We start from the raw sequence: 22,151 nt of genomic DNA, 5'->3' as shown, positions 1-22,151 counted from the left end.
TTATATTTCCCTTTCAATGAGCACATTCATCACTTTGGAAAGAAGCCAGCAGACAGAGGTGTTCCTTACAATACTCATAGGCTAAGGCACATCCCTGAAGCGGGGAATCTTCCTCGTCAGCATCCTGACAGTCTGTGAGTGTTGCATTTCTTTCTCCTTCACAGGTAAATCACAAATCTACAGCATGACTGAGGCTGGCAGGATCCATTTGCTCCCAACCTCTTCTCAGGCAGGGATGCCCAGAGCAGGCAGCTTCTGAAGATCTCCAAGGAGGAGACCCCACAGCCTCTCTGGGATATCTTCACCAGTGCCCTGTCACCCATGCAGGATGGATGTTCTTCATGGTGTACAGAGAGAACCTCCTATACTTCAGTTTCATAGAATAATAGAATGGCTCTGGTTGGAAAGGACTATAAAATCTATTTAGTTCCAAAAGCCCAGCCATAGGCAGAGTTGATATCCACTAGATCAGGATGCTTCAGGCCTTATCCAACCTTGAAAACCTTCGGGGATGGGGATACACAACTTCTCTGCACAGCCTGTTTCAGCAGTTCACCCCAGTTCAAGTGAAGAATTTGCTCCCAGTATCTAAATCTCCCTATTTTTACTTTAAAGCCATTCCCCTTGCCCTATCACTATCAGCCTGCATAAAACATTGCTCTTCCTCCTGTTCATAAGCTCCCTTAAAGTACTGGAAGGCAGCCATCAGAGCTCCCTGGAGCTTTCTCTTATCCAAGCTGAAGAAACCGAGCTACCTCAGATGTCCTTCATAAGGGAGATGCTCCAGCTCTTTGATCATCTTCGAGCCCCTCTTCTGGACCCATTCCAAAAGTTTCCCATTCTTCTTGTGCTGGAGGCCTCAGACCTGGACACAGGACTGCAGGTAGGACCTAATGAGGGCAGAGCAGAGGAGAAGAATCAGCTCCCTCTCCCTGCTGGCCATCCCTGTTTTGAAGCAACCCAGGATATTTTTGGAATTCCAAGCTGCAAGAGCACACTGCTGGCTCATGTCTGGCTTTTTATCCACCAGAACTCCCAAATATAGCTCTATAGAGCTGCTTTTATTGAGTTTTTCTCCTAATCTGCACACAGTTCTGGGATTGCCCTGAGCCAAGTGTGATATTTCGAGTCCTTTGCCTCTGGTTCTGCCTCTGAGCACCACTGAAAAATGAAAGAGTTCACACCCTTGTGTGTCCGGGCCACATATCGTGTAGGTTCAGCCCCTCTCAGCTTGCAGCTTCATCAACAAGATCATTGTGAAAATGAAGGTCCATTGATATGGTGAAAAGCAAAGTTCATGAGAGTCAACCACGTCACTGTTACAATAATCTTACATATTTTATCTGATTAATGTTTAACAAGATTTTGAAAAGGAAAAAGTACAACTCAGTGGCACACAAAGAAATACAGAACACTTTGTGGTTATTTATAGAAGAAAAGGCACAGCTGATTTCAGAACACATAAATAAAATCTGTATCAAAATAAGAATTTCATTTAACCTTTACCATGAGGAGAAGAATGAAAGGATTTTCTTTTATTGAAGGAAAAAAGAAGTTATATTTGGCAAGCAGCCTGGAGCAGTCGTAGACTTTCCCACTTGCCTTCCTTGACACTCATCAGCAGTCACATGCAGGAGGGAAAGTCCCTCCCTTCCTGCTTTCCACGAATGATCTGTGAGATGTTTGAACATTGTTCTCACAAGGAAGTGCAAGGACACTTCTTCACTGGAAGTGCAGTCTCATCTTTCTATGAGAGGCTGAAAATGTTGAATAGAAGAAGTTAAGGAAGTTAAATTCCTTCAATTCCTTCTCTTTTTTTTTTCTATTTTTTCTTTTTTCCTTTTTTTTTTTTTTTTCTTTTTTTTTTTTTTTTTTGTTTTTTGCTTGTTTGTTTGTTTGTTTTTTGTTTTCCTGGAGGTAACTCCTGTGCCAAAAGGCTGGTTCCACCAAAAGGAAAGAAGCATAGTCACCGGAAGAAAAGGAGAAAGAACTTGGATCATCAGGTGTGCGGTGTTGCTGGTGCAATAGATCCAGAAGGTAATAAATACTCCTTTCCTCTCAGAACCTTGTTTCTTGCATATAGTGCTTGGTAGTCCATAATCCAGCATGGAGTTCACTGAATCTTATTTGTGTATGGATTAAATTGACACATCTATCATAGTTAATTTGCAGTAATGTCCTTTCAGGCTTAGCTGTGATGTCAAAAAGCAAAGGAGGGAACTGTCCCAGGATTTTTGGAACTGCTGTACAAGCCTTGCTGTGTTTGGTGGTGTGCCTGACTGACATAGCCAAGTACAGCAAGGTTCTTTTCTGCCAACTGCACCACATTCAGCTGTGTAAAACTGGATTTAAAACTCAGGAATACCTCAGTGACTTTAGGTAGCCAGATGGTGTATGGGTTCTCTTCTCAAGTCTGAACACGGAGCAGCCTTTTGTCTTTGTATAAGAGAAAAACCTCTGGGCTGGCACAGGCAGGCAGATAACTTCTCCTCTGAAAGGTGAATATCATTGTAGACCTTTCTCTATAGCATGCATTGTATCTCTTGCACAACAGTCTTCATGAAAAATCTGTTGCCACCGGGGATGTTTATCCTGGCATGCTGGTATAACTGTTTACTAACTACGTGGTTCCTATTCAGGAAAGATTTAATAAGGGACACTTAATCTTTCAAATTGCATCTCATTGCTTTCCATCCTAGAGGAAACTGCACTGCAGTACTTGAAGAGAGATGTGGTCTAATACTAGCTTTCCACAGCATTTGTACGATTTAAAACAGCATAGACTCTCCTGCTCAGAAAACAACAAACCAATTAGGTTTTATGAGAACACCTGAGTCAATGGGCATGAAATACTTCTTTCAGAGAAGTATAATAGTCATATATGCGTGGTCTATGGAGACTTGGGGCAGTTCTGATTTTCTCTACAAGAACAAACCCAAACATCAGGGTCAGCACTGATAGTGTTTCACCCCTGATAGTTCAAGGTTCCTCAGCCATTAGTTGAAAAATATCCATGACACAGTGAGAGGAACCCTACCACAGAGGATCTGTGGGGAGACCATGTCTTCAGATGCTCTGCTCTGTGGGTGTTACAGAAAGAAGCATGGGAGTCATGGTAGTAAAGTGAGGAGGAGAGAAGGAGCTTGGGAAGCATAAATAGAGCAGTCTCAGACTCAGGTGGACAGTCCATTGACCGCAAGCCCAGGGGACTTGTACAGTTAGCTGCTGTGGTAATTTGGGTCTATACCTGTGGATATTTTCTTAAAAATAACAATAAAAAGAAGTCAAGAAGAGGCATAGCCAAGACATGGTTTCACACAGTTTTGTCAAACACAGGTCTAGAGGTGGCCACCCTCCAAATCAAAAGTTATTTCACCTACTTTTGAATCTTCACAATATACTTAAGCAGTAGCGGGTAATGATACTTCCTCTGAGGTCTGAAAGCTCCAGAAGATAAATAATTTAGACCAGAGTATTTTTAAGTAGACAGAATGAGACCGTGCTGCTACCCTCCATCATCTGATCCTTCAAGATTCTTTTAATCATTCTAGGGAATAATATGCAGATTCTGTTTTCAGCCGGACTTCCAAGCACTTGCCAAAAAAGATCAATGCTTGCATTAAAGAACTTTCTTAGTAGATATTTCTCTTTGGGAGGGTTCGTGCAGACTGAGTGCTCAAGCTGCAAAAAGCTTGTCCTTTCCCTAGCCCATGTCACATGGAGTATTAGAGAAATTATGTGGTTATAATGCGAAGAAATAATTCTAAAGAGAGATACAAGCCAACAATTAAGGTTTCACACTTTAAAATGAGCTGAAAAGCAAGTTTACTACTTGTCTTGTCCAAACACCAAACAGCACATGGTGATTTTTTCTTGCTCTCCGTGAGTGCTGGAATATGTAATTTACAGACTACACTTTCCTCTCTTTTTAAGCTCTTCTGGTCTAGTTGGATATAAAAAAAAAAAAAAAGTCTCAGTATGGAAGTTTCTATACTACATTTTTACCAAAATGATTTGTTTCAGTCCTCAGAGGCTCCCCGAGAAGAAATAAGGAGCAGGTTTAGCTACACAGCTGCATCTGAAGCACAGGTGCTCCTTTGCTGCTATGTAACAGGAAGCTGTAATTGCACCATACCTCCTGCATTTAGCCTTGTTTAGGACACCAACCTTTGAACTCTTATTTGATTGTTATCTGTACAGCCACATTGAGGACTGGTTTGGGTAGGGCAGTTTGTAACACAGTGTTCAAGTGATATTCTAGGTTATAGAACTGTGCTGATTATTTTATGCTATTACCGGTCATCCTTTTTGGTGCTTGGGAATGAATCTTCTATTTTTAAAATACTTTGTTTATAGCTTATATAACAATTATATTACTATTTATTTTTAGTTTAGTTTTATATCCAATAGAGATGAGGAAGTCTATGCTGTTTTAAGTCTGATCTTAGGAGTTACATTGTGTCTACCAGTAATCCCCTCCTGGCACACAATAGAAAAGCAGCCCATTTCTGCCTTGCAGCATTTCAGTTCTCCTTGTTTTTCCCGTATTTCAAGCTCCTACTTCCTTTTCTCCACTTGGTTTGTTTCTTGTAACAGTTTGCTTTTAGTTTCCTTTAGCATCAAACCCTTGCTGACTCCTTGAATATCCGGAGGCAGCAACTTACAAGAAGGAGGTCACTGTCACCCTCTTCCCCATCCATTTGCTCAGCAAACAGAGACTGTTTTTGGCACAAGTTTGTGAGCAAGAGTTTTCAAGCAGGGTGGGCCCCTACCAGACCAGGGCTGGGTACTCTCCATTTGCAACAAAGATGTTTGTCACCTACTTCACCTGTTCTCATTCAGGTGCATAGTCAGGGAACAAAGAGATGCTTTTCCACTTGAGGTTAGGTATAGAGTTCTACACACCCAACAGCTAGACACTGCAACACACTGCTAGTGGAAAACTGAGCAAGCTGAACACTAGGAGGAAAATTTCAGAGAGGCTGTTGTGCTTTGGAGACAGGCTGTTGGAGACTTGGGATGGTGGTGATTCACAGGCTTAACTTGAACACAACCAGGAAACCACACTGGCTCACTCATGGAGTGAATTAATACAGAAATTCCTTGGAAGAGAAACAAGGCATCTTTCTCAACCAACGGATGTGTTGGAATTTTTCCCCGTTTCTCTCTCCCCATACCTGCCACACTGTTTCCATTCTCTTTTTTTTAGGGCTTTGTTCTAAAGTGACCATGGAAAGTAATGACATCCCAGCACAGCATCTGGTTACAGGCATTTCTCTTGCAAGAATAATAGCCTCTAAAACATGATGCAGATTGTGAGTGGCACTGATGCATTTAGCAGTGCAAAGAGGAGCAGTCACGTCAGACATACAATGTGATATTTCCAGGATTCCTCCTTGGCTCTTTATCCTTTCCCTTCCCTCATCCCCTTCCCATTTCCTGATATGGACAGTACTGAACTAAGAGCATATGTAAGCTAGAAGCTTGGAGTTGGTTTATTATCTGTCGCTCATGCATTTTTTAAGGAACACTTATTTTAATCTTACTCTTTTTTTTTTTTCTCTTTTGTCTCATTAACAGCAACAAAGCAATTTAGCATGCTGGAAATATGTGGCATGTCCAAGTTTTGTTACATCAGTTTCTTTCTGCTGAAATAGTTAAAATGGCTTATAGTGACATAAATGATTTTAATAAAGTTACTTGCAAAGTTACAGAAATTTAACCAAAATGAAGTTGAAAAGTAGCATTTAAAATAAGGCAATCAGTCAACTGAGATTGATTTCTTTCCATCATTTTCTGGGGCAACTAAATCTTTTTTTTGTTACTAATCAGTCACTTCAAATGAAAGTCTCCATGCTTAGGATCTGAGCATCCATGTGGGTGTATGTCAGCAAGAGTGTTTTATTCAAAGTTACAAATAGCTGAATGATATTCCAGACAGGAAGAAAATAGCTTACATTTGTTCCTCTTCTCCTGAGGGCATAGTGCACATGAATTTGGTACTTGCTTAGGAGAAGGCAGTGGAAACAAATCTTCCTGTTTTGGCTTGTAGGCAACAGAGGTATCAGTTGCAGGTTCTGGATAAGAGTGCAGTTTCATTCAACATAGCAGAAGAGTGGCTGCATCACAACTGAGCACTCCTTGTTCTTCTTCTTGATGTTCTGGCTGCGAGTGGCACTGTAGTCCAATGCAAAGTAAGCATGGAAAAATATTTTGCACTGAGTAGGACAGTGGCTTGTTAGGTTACACTATCAAAGCATACAGCAAGATGGAATAATGCATATGCATACTTTATGATTCTTATATTTGTTTAGATAGGTTACAATAAATAGTGCTGCCACCCCAGTCATTGCACACAGTCAAGCATGTAAGATTGTTGACTCTGGTCCCCTGTAGTGAAAGAACAGCTGAGAGTAACATGAAATGTATCATCATAGGTTTTCCTAATGTATGGGCCAGTTTTTGACTGTTTTCCACCTAAATCAACTAGGACCCAAATTTGTCAAATCTTCCTCTGACAGCAGAACTTGTGTTTAGTTAGATGCTCGCCTTGTGGCATGACCTGAGCACAGTGTAGGCTTTTCCTTTGCATTGCTTTGATGAATCACTTTTCTTTCCATCTTGAAAACCAGGTACTATTATGGTGTCTCCTGTTTTCCTGTACTGAACCCTAACTATTGAATACACCTTGAATTTCTTAATCCTTCCTACTGTATGCTTCTGCTTCTCCAGATAAAAAAACACTGCTGTTAGGACTGAATCCCTTTGTCTTCTAAAACTAGCTACTTCTTTTCTTTGAAGTATGAACACCTCAAAGGTTTGGGGCAAATATTTCCTATCATAAGATGCCTTTCAGTAAGGGAAAATCATAGAATCATAGAATCACAAGGACCTACAAGATCATCTAGTCCAACCATTCTCCCTTTACCACACCTACAGAAAACCCCTAAACCAGATCTCCTAGCTCCTTATCCAGATGCCTCTTGAACACTGCCAGGGATGGCAACTCCACCACCTCCCTGGGCAGCCATTCCAGTGCCTGACCACTCTCTATGGTGTTGCGCAAATGGTGTTGTGCAAGTATCACTTGGGCTGAGTAACTACTGAAGGAAAAAATTACTCAAGAACCAAATGCAATTAAAAGTAAAGTACTGTATCTCATGTTACAGTTATTTTATAGCTTTGATTACCATCTGAATTATTGCTCAGTACCCTAATTCTCTTCCAGAAAACAGTGATGCTCTGATTTCCAGGTAATGCAGCATTTCCATCACTGGGGTTCATAAGGTGTTTAATAAAATTTTCTGTAGGCATGTCACGTACTGGGTAGTATTTATGCAAAACAGGCTGTTTCCTAAGCCATGAACACTAAGAGTATCTTCTTGCAGGAACTGAGATGTCTTCACCAAATGATGTCAGTATGGAAGAAATATCACTGGAAGACAATGAGCGAGACAGCATAGAATACAAGATCCTCATGGCCTATGCCCAGCGGAAGTTGCCAGCCAGCAGATACAAGAATCTCCTGAAAAATGAGACAAATGTGCTGAAAACAGCATCCTTATTCAGGAGTGAAGGGGAGATCCACCATCAAAGGGATAAAAGCGGGCCAAGCCAAACATCAGAATTGCACCATGGTGCAAAGAAGCAGAAAATCAAAAAGCAACCCAAACAAAAATTCTTGTCAAAATATTGTCTGCCTTTATTCTGCAGCAGATCAGAACAGCGAAGTCCCACAAAAACATGTGCATCCAATAGAATGGAAGATTTCTTCACCTCTGATACCTGCACTGACAGCCATCAGGAAAGGATTTTTGAGTTTCAAAGTATGTCTTGGTTCTTTCCTTTGCTGTCTGTCCTTCATTTACTCACTAAATACCTTAAATGATTTATGAATTACTCATCTCGTGCTGTTGGTTTCCATTTAGGAAACTGGATTGCCAGGTAAGATTGTCACTAGTGCTGCACATGGGATTCATGCTTGTGACTAGCTTTCTTGGTTTGTCATCATATGAAGATAAAAATTATGCAGTTGTCTATGTTGCTTTTTATGAGCATTCACTTTTTATTTTCATACCTGTGAAAACGTGAAGCACTGGACAGACTGCAAATCTTTACATTAAAATCAAGGAAGAGAGATTGTTTGAAGGCCTCTTCAAAGAGTTTTATCACGGAATATATGTTCCACAATAGAGACTGAAGTGCTAGGTTTTCCTTGTGGCTCTGGTGCCAAGCCATCAGAAGCAACCAGTCTCAGTTAGGGAGCAGTCCATGTCTCTGGGCTGCCTCTCATAGTCCCACTGTGTATCAGAAACATCAGTCTTCCACAGTCACATAAACCTACTCTACTTGTTATCACTGCCACAGGACTCCTGTCAAGTACAAATCCTGATTGAGGAGACAGGTTTAAAAATGATGCCTTGTCTGAGACTGAACTGGGGAGGTTATAAGATTTTGAGGTGCGCTAAAATAAGAGTTAGTGGTGGTAGTTATGCATTCAATGCTTCATGATCAGTTCACATGCATATCTTGTACCCTGGCCCTACATAAGGTGCTGCACTGTAGGCAATGAGTTCTTGCCTTTTCTGCTCTGGAGAATGACCTGTACCTCAACATTTCATGAAAGATTGAGAGAGGATGGTGAAGTATCTGCATTAAATAGCTGAATACAGTGTATGATATATTGCCATGTTGTATACAGGGGTTTGTCTGACTTGCCCCAGTGTGATCCCGATGGCTCACTGACCCTTGACGTCACAACAGTTTATCTCTCACTTCACTGCATGTAAAAATATTCCTAAAAGTTATCTGCCACTGACTTCTCTAGCCTAACACTCCATTCTGGATCAGTTTAACTGCTCTGGACCCAATCCTGCCCACCAAAGGCTCATAATTCTCCCTGCTACCAAACTCTGAAGGGAAGCCTTCTTCTCTTTTTCTTAGAGTTGACCTGAGGAAACTAGGAAGAGAGCATTCAAATACATCACCCATCCTGAATCTGAGCCTAGAGATGAACTAACCATGTGCAATTTTACCCTCATAATAAGGTCCGTTAATTCACAGTCCTGTTTCTTAATATATGCTGTGCTTCTGAGTTGCAAGGATGTGGTGCTAGTGGGCAACGCTCACACTTTCTTCCATATTGTCTATGTGCAGTTAGTTGCTGTTCAAATATTAGAGAGGGGTGGAAATGTGTTGCTCTCTAAATTACCAGCTGATCTCAGGAAGAAACAAAGCCCCAGCAATAGAAGATATATCTCTTGGTATCCTCTGGGCATTTCCACCTCAGCAAACATATGAACAAGTAAATCTCTGAATTATTTCTGTCCAAGATTACTTAGCTTCTTTATTTCTCATGCTCCTCCCCATCCAGGTCCAAAACCAGATGTCAGCCACATTGTAGACAAACTCTCCAAGCTTGTTACCACCAGGCCTCAGCCATCTCCTTCAAATGTGACATTCAAGACGCTGGTGCATACTCGGGCACTGGAACAAGATGGCGGAGATACTGCTGATGGAAATGAGGGTGAAGGAAATGGTAAGGGGAAAGAATTTCATGCTCAGAGGAAATAGAACAGGTTGGTGTTGCAGTGCAAGGCACTTTCTCCAGGAATCACTTGGAAGTTCTGCGGTAAGATGCTATGAAGGGGGAAGTTTACTTTGCTGGTTCCTGCCCTGTTCCCCATATTTCAGGGATATTCTTTGCTACTTGCTACTGCAGTTAAAGGAAACATCTTTAAAAATCCACGCAGGTGTGACATGTGAAAGAAGAATGACAGCAGAGTAACACAAGGTGCCAGAACAGTGCTAGGAATGGCAGGGCTGGGGGCAAAGCAATTTCCTAAGGCTTTAAGACCAAAGACCTGCTTTTGGGACGATGATGTCAGTCTCTCTTCAATGAGGGAACAAAATTGACCAGCATCCTCTGTTAAATGTTTGAACTGTCCATCTTCCATGCATCTGCAGAAGTCTGCAGTTAGTGCAAGTGTCCTCAGGAATTCTGGTTGCAAGAGGGAGCCTGTCTTGCTTACATTTTCTGTAATTTGTTAAACTCAGCGTTTGTTTTAATGAGTTGCAGAAAATGCAATTCTTAATCAAGAGAGGAATCTCCTCCCCTAATTTCAAGTCCATATTCTTCAGCTTCTGCTAGCTGCTGCTTTGTTCTCTTATCAGCCATACCTCAAAGTATACAGGGCTGGCAATGGGATGCTAAGGCTCCTTCCAAGGTTCTAAACTGGAGCAAAACGTCATGCAGAGAAAAAGCATTGCCTGCTCCATGCAGACTAGAATAGCGAGATTATAAATCCTGGACACACAACTCAGTGAATTTGCCTCAAAATAACATCTCTTCATGATTAAGTAACATAAAGACTTTGCCATGGTTTGCACTCTGGATTCTGCTGGAAGTCAGCAATATATATGTGTCAACTTTTTTCTTTAACAGATGAAGAAAAGACAATACAAACAATAGTTGCACTGTTAAGAAAATCAGGAGATCAACTGGAAGAAAAGGTAAGTCCTTTTACTTTCAGGAGCTACACAGGCTAGAGTGGAGAGAGAGATTATGCATTTGGCAGGAGTGAATGTTTTGTAGCCCTCCTCTCCGTCTCTGTCCTGTACCTCTCTTTGCATCATTTGGGGCTTTCTGAATCCATCACCATTCATTCCAAAATCTTAATCTTCAAACCAGAAGACCAGCACAGATCTCTGTTGGAAAAAAGATGTGCACTTCAAAGAGTCATTTGCCTTTATCCCACTGAGTTATGTAAGACTTTGGACACTTGACCAATTCTGAGAACCTCTTGTGCTTGCATTAAATTTGGTGTGCATGTTGTTTTTAGTGGAGGAAGAGAAAACCTACAGCTTTAGGAATTGCTATAAAGAAAGGGAAGTAAGAGTGCATTTTGAAAGCTCTGCTCAGAAGCTATACAAGAACTCTTGCATATGTCGATTCATAGGAGTATCTTCCCCATTAAAAATACAGGTATTTGTCTTCTTAATGCCTGTCTTTAGCTGAAAATGGGACTTAGGACAGTGGGTTCTACTAACGTTTCTCTTCACCTTGCCTTCAGTGTCATCCTCCCCCTGCTCCTGTACTTCCATATGCCCTCAGCTACAGGTGAGGTGTCATATCAATGTCACACTTCTTTTGCTTTCTCTCTCTCTGCTTCCCTCACCCAAATCCCAAAAAATTAAAGATTTTTTTTTTGTTTGTTTTTTTTGAGAAAAAAAAAATATAGGGTCACCCCCAGACCCTGAAGGAATATCTTTGCAATGAGATGCCAGGCTTGTGTGTCATCTCTTGCATTCAATGCCACAATTAGCTTGTATTGCATATGTTATCAGAGATTCTCTGCTTTCCAAGTAGGAAAGAGAAAGCAATTACAAGAGAAGTAGCTCAACTCTTATTCTTATTTTTCAGTTCAAAAAGGACAGGAGTTTCAATCAGCGTTTTGCAGATATGCTGTCCTATGCCTTCTTTGAGAGGGTCACCAATTTATTCCTGGAGAATGTCTCAGCAGATTCCACAAACGAGACAGAAGACCAATTACAATGCACCAGAGTTGCCTTCACACTGGAAGTTGCCACCAGACTTACTGCTGTGGACAACCATCCTATGAACCTGGTCATGGGCTTTGGATTGAAGTACCTCCAAGAACACTTCAGTCCCTGGATTCGTGACCGTGGGGGCTGGGTAAGGGTTTTGCCTCCCTCAACTCATGCATAATCTACAAGTACTGTAGTTTCACAGAACTAGCATGGGCCAGATGTAAATCAAACCTAAAAGTTATTCTTTAACACAGCGTATACTTCTGCTGTAGATTTGCTTGCTACAACACATCTTCTGAGCTGCAAGCTATTTATTTACATGGATACAAAAGTCAATAGGAGACATTCACAGAGGGCTGCTCAGCATAGCACACTACTCCTGGCACAGACAGACTCTCCACTGCAAAAGCCTGAAGACCAGGAAAGACGTCAGGGAACTTCAGCATATGCCTGATTTAATTTTAACCTTCTCTGTAAAGTCTACTGTTAGCAATTTCTTTGAGCAGCATAGCAGTTCAGCATTTCATACAGTCTGCCCTTATGGTATGTTGTATGTTCACCCCTCCATACACAAGAACATCTGTTAATCTTCACCAGCACTGTGCATAGTGCTTTTTGCCAGCAGTAGTGCAGAGCTGCTGCCCCCTGTTTACCTGCCTTGTTGAGAGGAAAGAGATCCCAGTAGATCTGTACTTCATGAACTACTGTAAAGTGTATGTCCATTGGAATAGGCAACATATGAGGTCAGGAAATTCTACTGGCAAACCTATGGACTGACCTCAGCAGATTTGAAACTAGGATCAGAGTCATCACTGCTTTTAAAATTTACGTTTTCTTTCTCTATTACAGGACAAGGCTTTGAGTTCATTGGATCAAGAAGAAGTAGAATAATCGTGACTGAGTTCATTCTTCAGGGTGCCTGAGCCTACAGTTAAGAAACGTGCAGAATTTGATGCCATTGGCTATGTACTTTTGTTTTTCACATGGAATGTCAGACGGTTGCATTTCTAAGTCTGATGGGTACAATAGCTCTTTCTCAAAGTGAGTATTGATGTGCTTTCTAGTGGATATGAGGGCACTTCCAACTTGTGACACATTCAGTCATGACTTTTGGATTTCCATCCCCTGAAAATCCTCAGTGGATGGAGAGGGAACTTGGAACAACTGCTGAAGCTGTACCATCACGGCGTTGCTCCTGGGACTTTCCAATACAAAGAGTTAATGTTTCCTGAAAGTGCTCTCTGCCCCTCAGTAAGATGCTCTTCTATTACAGGTACTCATTCTGGCTTGCAGAAGTATGTTAACTGTTGAAATTGCATGAGGAACTTACTAACAAGTTATGAATTTGAACAAAACTGATAAAAAGCATTTTAACTGGGTGTGTAAAATATGCAATGCCATAAAAGATGAAGTATTTTTCTAATAAACCTTGAAATTATGTGTAGCAAGCTTCTGCTGTTTGGACATGTATGTGTGAAACAGGACAGAGATGATGGAGTGAGCTTTGTTTCCCTACTTCAGAGGACTTGGGAAACCCTTGTTATATCTCTTGACTGTAAATATAGGATTCTTTTAGTTGTTAAGAACATTCATTCTTTCTGATCACTTCAGATGTCCCAAAATGGGGGAGAGGGCAGAACAGTTTGGGAAGAGAGACAAGCATTTAACCTGAAGTTCAGTATGCTGCTTCTCTAAGGAGAAAAACATCCTTCCTTTTGTCTGACACCTTTCTCCCACGGAAAGTGTTGTGTGGTGTTATGCCCTTCCTCACACTAGAGGCTGCTCTTTTATTTAATATAAATTTGATTGGCTTCAAAATCAAGCTTACTAGCTAGTTGTTGGCACTGTAGATCTAGAAGTGATTCCACTTTAATTACAGGCAGACCAGATTTGTTCTTCTGGCACACATCGGTTTGCCATTTGTTGGGCGCTAACCTGTGGAAGTCTCCATTTTGTATAATGTTTATTTTTTGGCTTGAAGTACAGACTGCCGTGCAGGAAGGTGAAAAATTTGCATCTGTGAGCATGATTTTTAAGCTGACAGTTTAGCAGCTATGAACCCACATTTACCTCTCCTCCCCAGTCTGGTACCTCAGGGCCGGTTTCATGCCAAGAATGGCTCCAACGGCAAGATAGACAGTCTTGGACGTGAATGTGAATTCTAGCCATCTAAGAAAAGATGCTCAGCTGGTTTTGATTTTGCTCTGGGTAGTTCAGAGGGACTTTTTCAGTAGCAGTAGGGGCCAGTATAGATAATCAGCCAAGTGAGCTGTTTCTTATTTAGACAGTCTTACATTTATCATCCACATAAGTTAGATTTTAAGAGCAACCTACTCCTTTTATGGCAGAGATCTGCAGTAACCTTCTTGCTGGAATGGTAGTTTTGGTTTATTGTGGGAGCAATCAGCAAAGCTGAGCACCAAGTTGTTGTCCATGCAGCTGGTTGGTATTAATTAGCAAAATTCTACTACTGGCTTAACCAGTCTTGCCTTGTTTTCTTTTTTTAATCTGTGATGACTAAGCCAGTGGCAGACAAATGTGTATGGGAGTAAAGGGAATGCTGTGAAGGACAGTGCCTTCATTTTACTTTAACGTCTCACAGTACTTCTCCTTGTATCACTGCAAGACCCTGTAGTGACAATCTGGGGTGTTACTTCGAAGATAGAGTGGTTTATTGTTAAAACAGATTGTTGCTTGGAACTTCTATTCTATAACCATAGAATGGCTTGGGTTGGAAGGGACCTTTAATATCATCTAGTTCCAGCCCCCCTGCAATATATATTTTTATATGTACACACACACATGCACACAACTATATATATCCAAGCTGTTTGTTCTATCAGCTACCACAGTTTTAAACTGAACTTATTTTACTGTGCACTGAGTTTTCAAAGACAGATTTTAGCCCTCTGTAGGCAGTGCCATGATTTATCTTATCCTGCAGTTGACTTCTAGGCTGTGTAAAACTGAGCCTGCCCCCTGGGGCATCCTGAGTTAGTACCCAGGAGCTGCTGTTCCAACCTAACTCACCCTCTATGAGCCAGGGCTCTTACTCTTAAGTGGAATCTGTCCCCACTATTATTCCTGATGTTAAAGCATCAGAAAAGAGGATCCCATTGCCCGTGTATGTAGACACTGTACAAATGGGCTGTGCCCAGGCTCATGGCTTGAGATCCCTTTGTCCAGTGAGTAAGCAGCAGGCAGTAGAAATGGCAGAATACAGCCTGGATTTCTTGTCCCAAACTGAACATTCCACTGCTCTATTGCTTACCTTTGCTCCAACCATCAGAGGAGGAATTTCTTTTGGCTCTCAGGAGCAGCTGGTAGAGCTGCAGTTTTCTTGCAGAACAGGCTGGTGAAGTATTAATTCTTCTTGCCATAACGCATGATCTCCATCCTTTTTCTCCTTCCCACAGGAGAAGAGTGAACACATGCATTTCAGTAATCAGCAGGTTGACAGAAAGTGAATTGCAGTGCAGTAATGAGGGGAATAGCTCAAGAGACGCCACTGTCTGAAAAGTGGATTTATGGTCTAAGACTCATCTGCTGCAAAGTCTGAAAACGTGTAAGAAGTTCAGGGTGAGAAGTTCACAGCTGGGGCACTGGAGTGTGAGTGAAGGGTGAGAACTGAGCAGATAACATTAAAGCCTTGCTTGTTCATTGTCTGTGATGTGCTTGCCAGGGCTGGTATAAACTCTAAAAGAGAGATAGAGAGATGGAAATTGTGGAGAAGTTGCAGAATACCTAGTACAGCAGGTTGTGGGGTGGGTAAGGAGATGTTTTTGGGTTGGAGCTACTGCAACTCACCTTCATCAACCAATAGAGAACTTTCCTCCTGTCTCCCATGACTTGCTCCACTGCATATCTGCTTCAGCCAAAGCAAAAAGGGTGTTTTTTTTTTTGCTGTGCAGATGCACAAACAATGCATTTTCCTGTCCAGGGTGATGGAAATGATGAGTTGCAAAAAGATTTCTTGCTGGAGTCGGCATCATTGCTGGCTGATATGATCTCTGTGTTGACTTTCAAGATAGAAAGCCTTCTCTTCATCTTCCTATCCCAGGGTCACCCTCGGTAGAAGCATGCAAAACCTGGCTCTCATCTCTGTTCTAACAGCAGGCAGAGATGCTTCCCATGCAAAGTCAACATGCTAATGCAAATCCCAGCCCAGTTCATCACTGGGACAAGCTGGAGAGAGATTGAATCTAAGTTTCTGGAAGCTAAGTATTATAAATGGAGATTTCTGTCTGCCTCTGCAGTTTCTACTTTAAATACACATCATACATGGCACTGCAGTGGAAAATTTGAGTTGCTAGGGATCTGAAACTGCATTTGTTTACATGATGGTTGGCTGATCTGACCACTGTGGGTGTGAAATATGTTTTATTTTTCCTCTATGCTCTCCCTCCTGCGAAGCCTGAAATTGTGTACCCAGAGGAGTGGCGCTCCTCAGGGGTCAGTACTGGCCCTCTTCTGTTTAATATCTTTATTGATAAGCTGGACAAAGGGATTGAGTGCACCCTCAGCAAGTTTGCAGGTGACACCAATTTGGGAGGAAGTGTTGATCCGCCTGAGAGTAGGAAGGCCCTTCAGAGGGATCTGGGTGGACTGGATCAGTGGACTGAGGCCAATTGTTAGCTTCAGAAAAAGATGATTTCCCTCACCCTTATAAGCTCCCTGTTTTAGCTGACAGCCATCTGAACATGAGCCAGCAGTGTGCCCAGCTGACCATGAAGGCCAATGGCATCCCGACTTGTATAAGAAATAGTGTTACCAGCAGGAGCAGGGTGGTGATTTTCTCTCTGTACTCAGCCCTGGTGGGGCTGTACTTTGAGTTCTGTGTTCAGTTTTGGTCCCCTCATTACAAGAAAGACACTGAGGCTCTGGTGCATGATCAGAAAAGGGTGATGAAACTGGTGAGGGGTCTGGAGCACAAGAGTTATGAGGAGTGGCTCAGGGAGCTGGGATTGTTTAATCTGGAGATGAGGAGGCTCAGGGGAGACCTCATTGCACTCTACAGCTACATGAAAGAAGTTTGCAGTGGGGTGGATATCAGCCTCTTTTCTCAGGTATTTGAAGAGAGCAGTAAGGTCTCCCGTCAACCTCCTCTTTCCCAGACTAAACAGCCCCAGTTCCCTTAGCTGCTCCTCATAGGGCATACATGTCACTTAGGGACACAGTTTAGTGTGCGTGGTGGTGATGGATGATTGGGCTTGGATGATTTTAGAGGTCTTTTCCAACCTTAATGACTCTCTAATTCTGTGATCTGATAGGTTGGTCCTGTTTTCTAAACAGGCAAGAGAAGAGGCATACCAAAAGGTTTTCAGCCACTCAGACTAAGCACTCTGTATATAGTGGCAGAAATGTAGGTAAGCACAAGAATTTTCATGCTAAACAAGGCCAAAAGGAAGTCTTTGGTGGTGCCAGCAGTGAATAAGTACTTAGTGTAGATGCTTGTCCTGAAATTACACTTTTCTGTTGGTCAAGGTTTTCAAACCAGAGGCAGGGGCTGGACTATACAAGGATACAGGAAAGCTATGGTCATGAGAAGCATCACAGTGCAGCCATGCTTGTAAGCAAGGGACTAAGAAGTCATGGTAGGAGGAAAATGAAGCAAGTACTGCTCTCCAGCTTTATTTAGCACTAACCATCAGAAAGATTTTCTGTTGCATATGGGATGCAAGAATTTCTTCAGGCGTTATCATCATTTTATGCATCAGAGAAAATGTGGGGGTGGCCTTGTGATGGACCTCCTCTGGCAAAGATGCAAGAAGCCATTAACAGCAGCCAAATTCTGTGCTTTTTGTTGACAATCCCAGAATTAAAAAGCCCCGAGTGAGCTCCTCTACCTCCCTCGGAAGAACACCAAAAGATTAACCCCTTCAGTTTTGAGGGGTTATAATATATTTATTATGGAAATATGGGACAGCATTTGTCCTGGGTGGCTGTTGCTGTGCTCCACCAGCTCACAAGGTATCTCACAAAGCTGACCAAGAGAGGTCCCTGTGCAGGCCAAGCGTCCATGTCAGCATTCCGGATTTAGCCAGAAAAAGTCATGAGTTAAAAAACAACAACAAGGAAAGACTAAATGATTCAACACTTGATTCCAACCATCACAAAATGTGGGTGCTGATGGTAACATTTCCCAGACCTGCAGAGCTACCACCAGCATCTGTCCCCTTGTCACTGGCCAGGGCGCTGCAGCAGATAAGGTGACATCTCAAGCTACAACCTCAAGCAAACAAACAGAGCTGGTCATCCAAGGCCTCACATGTGCTCTGATGACCCTCAATGGGAAACAATGTGTAAAAGTATTAGTGAGGGATAGTGCAAAGTTCAGTGCTGGGGTCAGCCCTCTGCTTTTAATTAAAGCGAGCGCAACTTGGGAAAGACAATATCCCATTATTAAGTGGGTAGTGGCTGTCATATTGGATGCAGTTTCTGCATTCAGTTAAAGGAGGCAAATTAGCCTTTAGTGCCAGAAGAAAAACCAAAATGAGAGCCAGTCTGATGGACCAAAATGAAATGTGACACAGGAAGAATTTATCGTCCCCACAAAAACGTTCGGAATATACTCTGGAAAGAAACTTCAAGAAATCCATGGAAATGCTTTGAAGGAGACTGACTCACAATCACTTTGAAGACTAAGTTGGTTATTTACTCTCTGCTTTTGAAAAAGGTTTTAGGATTCACAAACTGTATTGTCCTTTGGATGGGGGAGGGCTAGAATGTCCATCTACTCTTTGCTCTCTCAAATGGTTCCAAGCAAAGGGCTTATCCTCTTCATTGACTCCCGAGATCAGTGATGCTCAGCATCTCACCCAGAGCAATGTTCTTGTGCCCAGTAGTTTGAAAAGCAATTCCTGGTAATTCTGGGTGGAGACTGTGTTGTCTTGGATGCAGCAGTAGACATGTGAAGATACATCCATGTGGACATGTAGATCAGGGTCCATGGTCTCTCACATGGGAAAAAGAAATGGGGGAAATGTGAAAAACAAAGTAATTACTGTAATTAAACGTCCTGTTTTCCCCACTACTACTAATGGTTTTCAAAAGAGAAAGGTAGGGAAGTGTCATTTTGTTCTATCTTCAGATAGTACAGAGTGAGCTGCAAACGAGTACGCCAACAAATGTGCAGTTCACAGTATGCGTATCAGCCTCCATTCCTTTTGGAGGACTTGGTACAGACCTTAGCAAGCCCCTTATTTCAAGATCAAGTCAGCTAATTATCTTCTGGCCTCAGGGTCTCCCTTTCTAGCAGCCCATGCTACTACAACACTGAGCATTTGGCTGTAGTTGTTCCCAAGACAAAAATGATTGTCAGTCGGCTTCTTTATGTGCATACAGGAATAAAATCATACAGAAAACCAAAAATCCACTATGTGTTGGGTTTGTTCTTGAAAAAACAAAACAAAACAAAACAAAAACCAAAAGGCAAACAAACAAAAAAACCATAAAAAACCAGTAGGAGTTATGGATAGGAGCATCAAGCACTTCCAAGTGCTTTGCATAAAAATGCAAAGATATAAAAGATAAATCAGAACTCTGAATTTATTCTGTTTGGAAGAAGAAGATGTAGAGATCGTTAAATATAAAAGTAATACAGCAGTTGTAATGCAGCCGTAACACAGAGAGAGGGGTAGGCCCTTAGTGTAGATGATGCATGTTGGCATTCAGTTCTTCCTGAGGGGTTTTAAACTTACGAAACACCTTCAGGCAGAAGGGTGGGATCTTCATGTTTATTACCACCCTTACGAGTGTCACCTTTTTATTTTTCTCCAAACTCTTACATTTCACAAAATGTCTCCAGCAAGCAGAGAATGCTTGGGGAAACGTAGTTAGGAAAAATACAGCAGAATTTCCTTTCAAGTATTGAGTGTCTCATGAGAAATTTTAATAAAATAATAATTTACACACTTACTTACCTGCTGTCCACTGTAGCACATGATTTCTGCTCCTTTCTGCCTGAACTTTTCAGTGCTGGGTGTATTAAGCACATGATCTAGATCTTTATCTCCAGGGTTCACCTGCTGCTTGCTTCCCACTTGAAGCCAAGTAAGCATGTCAGTAACACGGTGCCTGTTCCCAAAGCAGCCCACTGGGATTTCACAGGAAGGACAACAGCTACCTCCATTAAAGACTGAGCCACAAAAGCACATTAAAGGCCATACAAGACAAAGATCTGGTTTTCGTTAGGTACTCCACATAATAAGAACTAGGGAAGTGAAGCATAGGAAGCAGGTAGTACACGCACACAACTCACATGACATTTTAAATAATGCTTTCCACAAGTGTCAGTGAGTCTGGGTGAGATTCAGCTGTTGGAGGGATGGCCCTTCTAAAGGCAGGGCTGCTGGAGCTGATTCTTAACAGTCCCCATGCGCAAGTTTCCCCGCATGATCTCATCACCTGCTGCCCTCCAGCCATTCCCAGATCCTGGAAACAGATCTCTTGCTAGCACAGAAGTGTCTTAGGTATTTAATCCCCCAAAATGTAGTCAGGGCAGTACACAAGAAGGGCTCTCCCCACCAGGAGGTTTTTAGTCCCACATCATAAGAGGAAGACAATGGCCCAGTTGTGTTTTCTACCTCATCAAGCTGTGATGCTTAATTTTGCAGAATCCTAGAATGACTTGGGCTGGAGGGGGTCTTAAAACTCTTCCTGCTTTGAAGACCAAATGGAGATGCAGAGAAGCAAAGCACATCTCCAAGTCCCAGTATAGGTCCAGGCTTGTGTGTGACTGCAGGGAATGTTCTAAGCAGCTTCAGCATGCTCCTTCTGCCCCACTCTCATCCATCCCTAGATGTGGAGGAGGCAAAAGCAGAGTGTTTTTATTTCCATCCTGTCTTCTCTGCTCCAGGTACAAATGGGATGGTGGGGTCTCTGCTAAATCATCTCTGGCCCCACGAGACTCAAACCCTGCCACATTTAGTTTGTTTCTAGCACAAAGAGGGAAGACCAAGCACAGGACTCCCTTTTTTTCTGCCAGACTGCTTTTTGTCCCAACCTGCTCAATCTGGTCTCTTCTCCCCCTTTCCCAGGCTATTCACCCTGAGATTCCTACCACACTAATGAGCCACACCATTCTTCAGGCAATGCCAAGGAGCTGAGTTTTACTGCTATCAGAAAACAACCAGCTATCTATCTATCTCTGCACGCTCTCTATTCCCTTACTATGATGTGCCCGGCATCATTAATTCAACCTTTCTGTGCTCTGTGTTCCTAATTCTTCTTCATGCATATCTTTGGAGAAGCACCCAGAGGGGCACCAAAGCTACCCATACCCTTCATTCAGCAAAACATTGGCCGGAATCATCAGCTGTTTGGAAAACTTTGCTTTGGGAGATGTGGGGGAGCTGGTAGTGAGTACCCCTCTGTGTCTCCCCAACCACATGTTCTGCAGGTTAAATGGCCATCAGCTTCTTGGCAGGGGGGCAGGGCTAAGAGTTTCTGGCAAGACTGTCCTAGAGAACACACACCCTGTGAAACCTTTCCATTGCCTCAGACACAAAAGATATTCTCCACATGCCTTCAGACAAGCGACCTCTGATTCCTGCAGGTATTTAGCTGCCAGACATTTTCCTGTTAAGCTATTTCCTTATGCAAGGTGGTGCAAGAAGGAGAAGGCTGGTAGCTTACAGCCTTTCCTAAAAGTAAGGAGGTTACATTTAGCAACATTTACATTTAGATGCACTCATGTTTAATAGCTGTATCTGGCAAAGACTAAGATTCAATAAACAAATTACGAATGCTATTCAGGCTTCCAGGCTGTTACAACAACATTGGCTCTGTAGAAAGGCAGTCACTGCTGCTTAAAGAACAAAGAATGCTCGTGAGCCTTCTGCAGCTCCACAGCAACCCACAACCAGCACTTAGAGTGAGCAGCACAGCTCCCACCTGCCCTAACATAACAGCTCATTTTGCAAGATGGAATGAATACAGCACCTTATGGCATGTTATTTGAGAATGTGTGGCAGTGATATGGGGCTGGCCTATGCCTCCAGGTAGAAGAAAGGATGATGCAAAGATCTCTACGGAGCCATATCCATATACATTCTAATATAAAGCCACATTGCGGTCTCAACTAGAGGTTGGAAGTGGAGTAGGAACTTCTACGCTGAACTTCTACATTCAAAACTACTCCCTACCCAACCATCTGTTACAGTGAGAGGACTGTGATTTGGGTGTTTGCTTTGTTTCACACTGAAAAATAATCTAGTTCTCCTTGCAAACATTTAGATACAGGTTTAAAGACCAGCAGCCTCAAAATAACTTCCATGTATCTCCAGCAATGAGGATCTTCTTGGTAAACTTCTCTAGTTTGTATTACCTCATAAACCAATTTAAGTGATGAATAATGAAGACCTTCAGCTTCAGAATGAATCAATCTGTCATGTAGAATAATGGAAATGAACAGAACTGTTTGAAGTCAACTGCGTATTTCACTCAAATGCATCTGTGTTTGCAGAGTCTGCCTACAGAGTCCGGGAGCTGAGCACCTGCTGGCTTTCAGAAGAGCTGAGCAAACACACTCATGGCACTTCACCCTTAGTCACCACTCCTTCAGATGCTGAAATAAAATGAGGCGCACCCCTCTGTTGTGG

The 22,151-nt window shown here is 42.4% G+C and overlaps 1 protein-coding gene across 1 annotated transcript; it reads left to right on the top strand.

Annotated features, from left to right (window-relative positions):
- The first annotated feature begins 1,356 nt into the window (after nt 1-1,356).
- BCL2L14 (BCL2 like 14) lies at nt 1,357-12,994 on the top strand. Its single transcript, XM_015870789.3, has 6 exons — nt 1,357-2,037; nt 7,389-7,826; nt 9,374-9,538; nt 10,445-10,512; nt 11,423-11,695; nt 12,400-12,994. Exons 2-6 carry the CDS (start codon nt 7,397-7,399, stop codon nt 12,439-12,441), a joined length of 978 nt encoding a protein of 325 aa, XP_015726275.2. The 5' UTR covers nt 1,357-2,037; nt 7,389-7,396; the 3' UTR covers nt 12,442-12,994.
- Nucleotides 12,995-22,151: the final 9,157 nt, after the last annotated feature.

The sequence above is a fragment of the Coturnix japonica genome, chromosome 1 (genome assembly GCF_054131305.1).
Source record: "Coturnix japonica strain WE chromosome 1, WE-NBRP24, whole genome shotgun sequence".
In the NCBI taxonomy this organism is placed as follows: domain Eukaryota; kingdom Metazoa; phylum Chordata; class Aves; order Galliformes; family Phasianidae; genus Coturnix; species Coturnix japonica.
The sequence above is the reverse complement of the archived record's forward strand: the minus strand, read 5'-3'. Positions and strand labels throughout refer to the sequence as shown.

Bases quoted from the DNA above. Each gene is read 5' to 3' on its own strand.
- BCL2L14 (XM_015870789.3), top strand. From the start codon at position 7,397: ATGTCTTCACCAAATGATGTCAGTATGGAAGAAATATCACTGGAAGAC. The intron at 7,827-9,373 runs GTATGTCTTGGT...CTCCCCATCCAG, and splicing joins AAGGATTTTTGAGTTTCAAA to GTCCAAAACCAGATGTCAGC. The intron at 11,696-12,399 runs GTAAGGGTTTTG...TCTCTATTACAG, and splicing joins TTCGTGACCGTGGGGGCTGG to GACAAGGCTTTGAGTTCATT.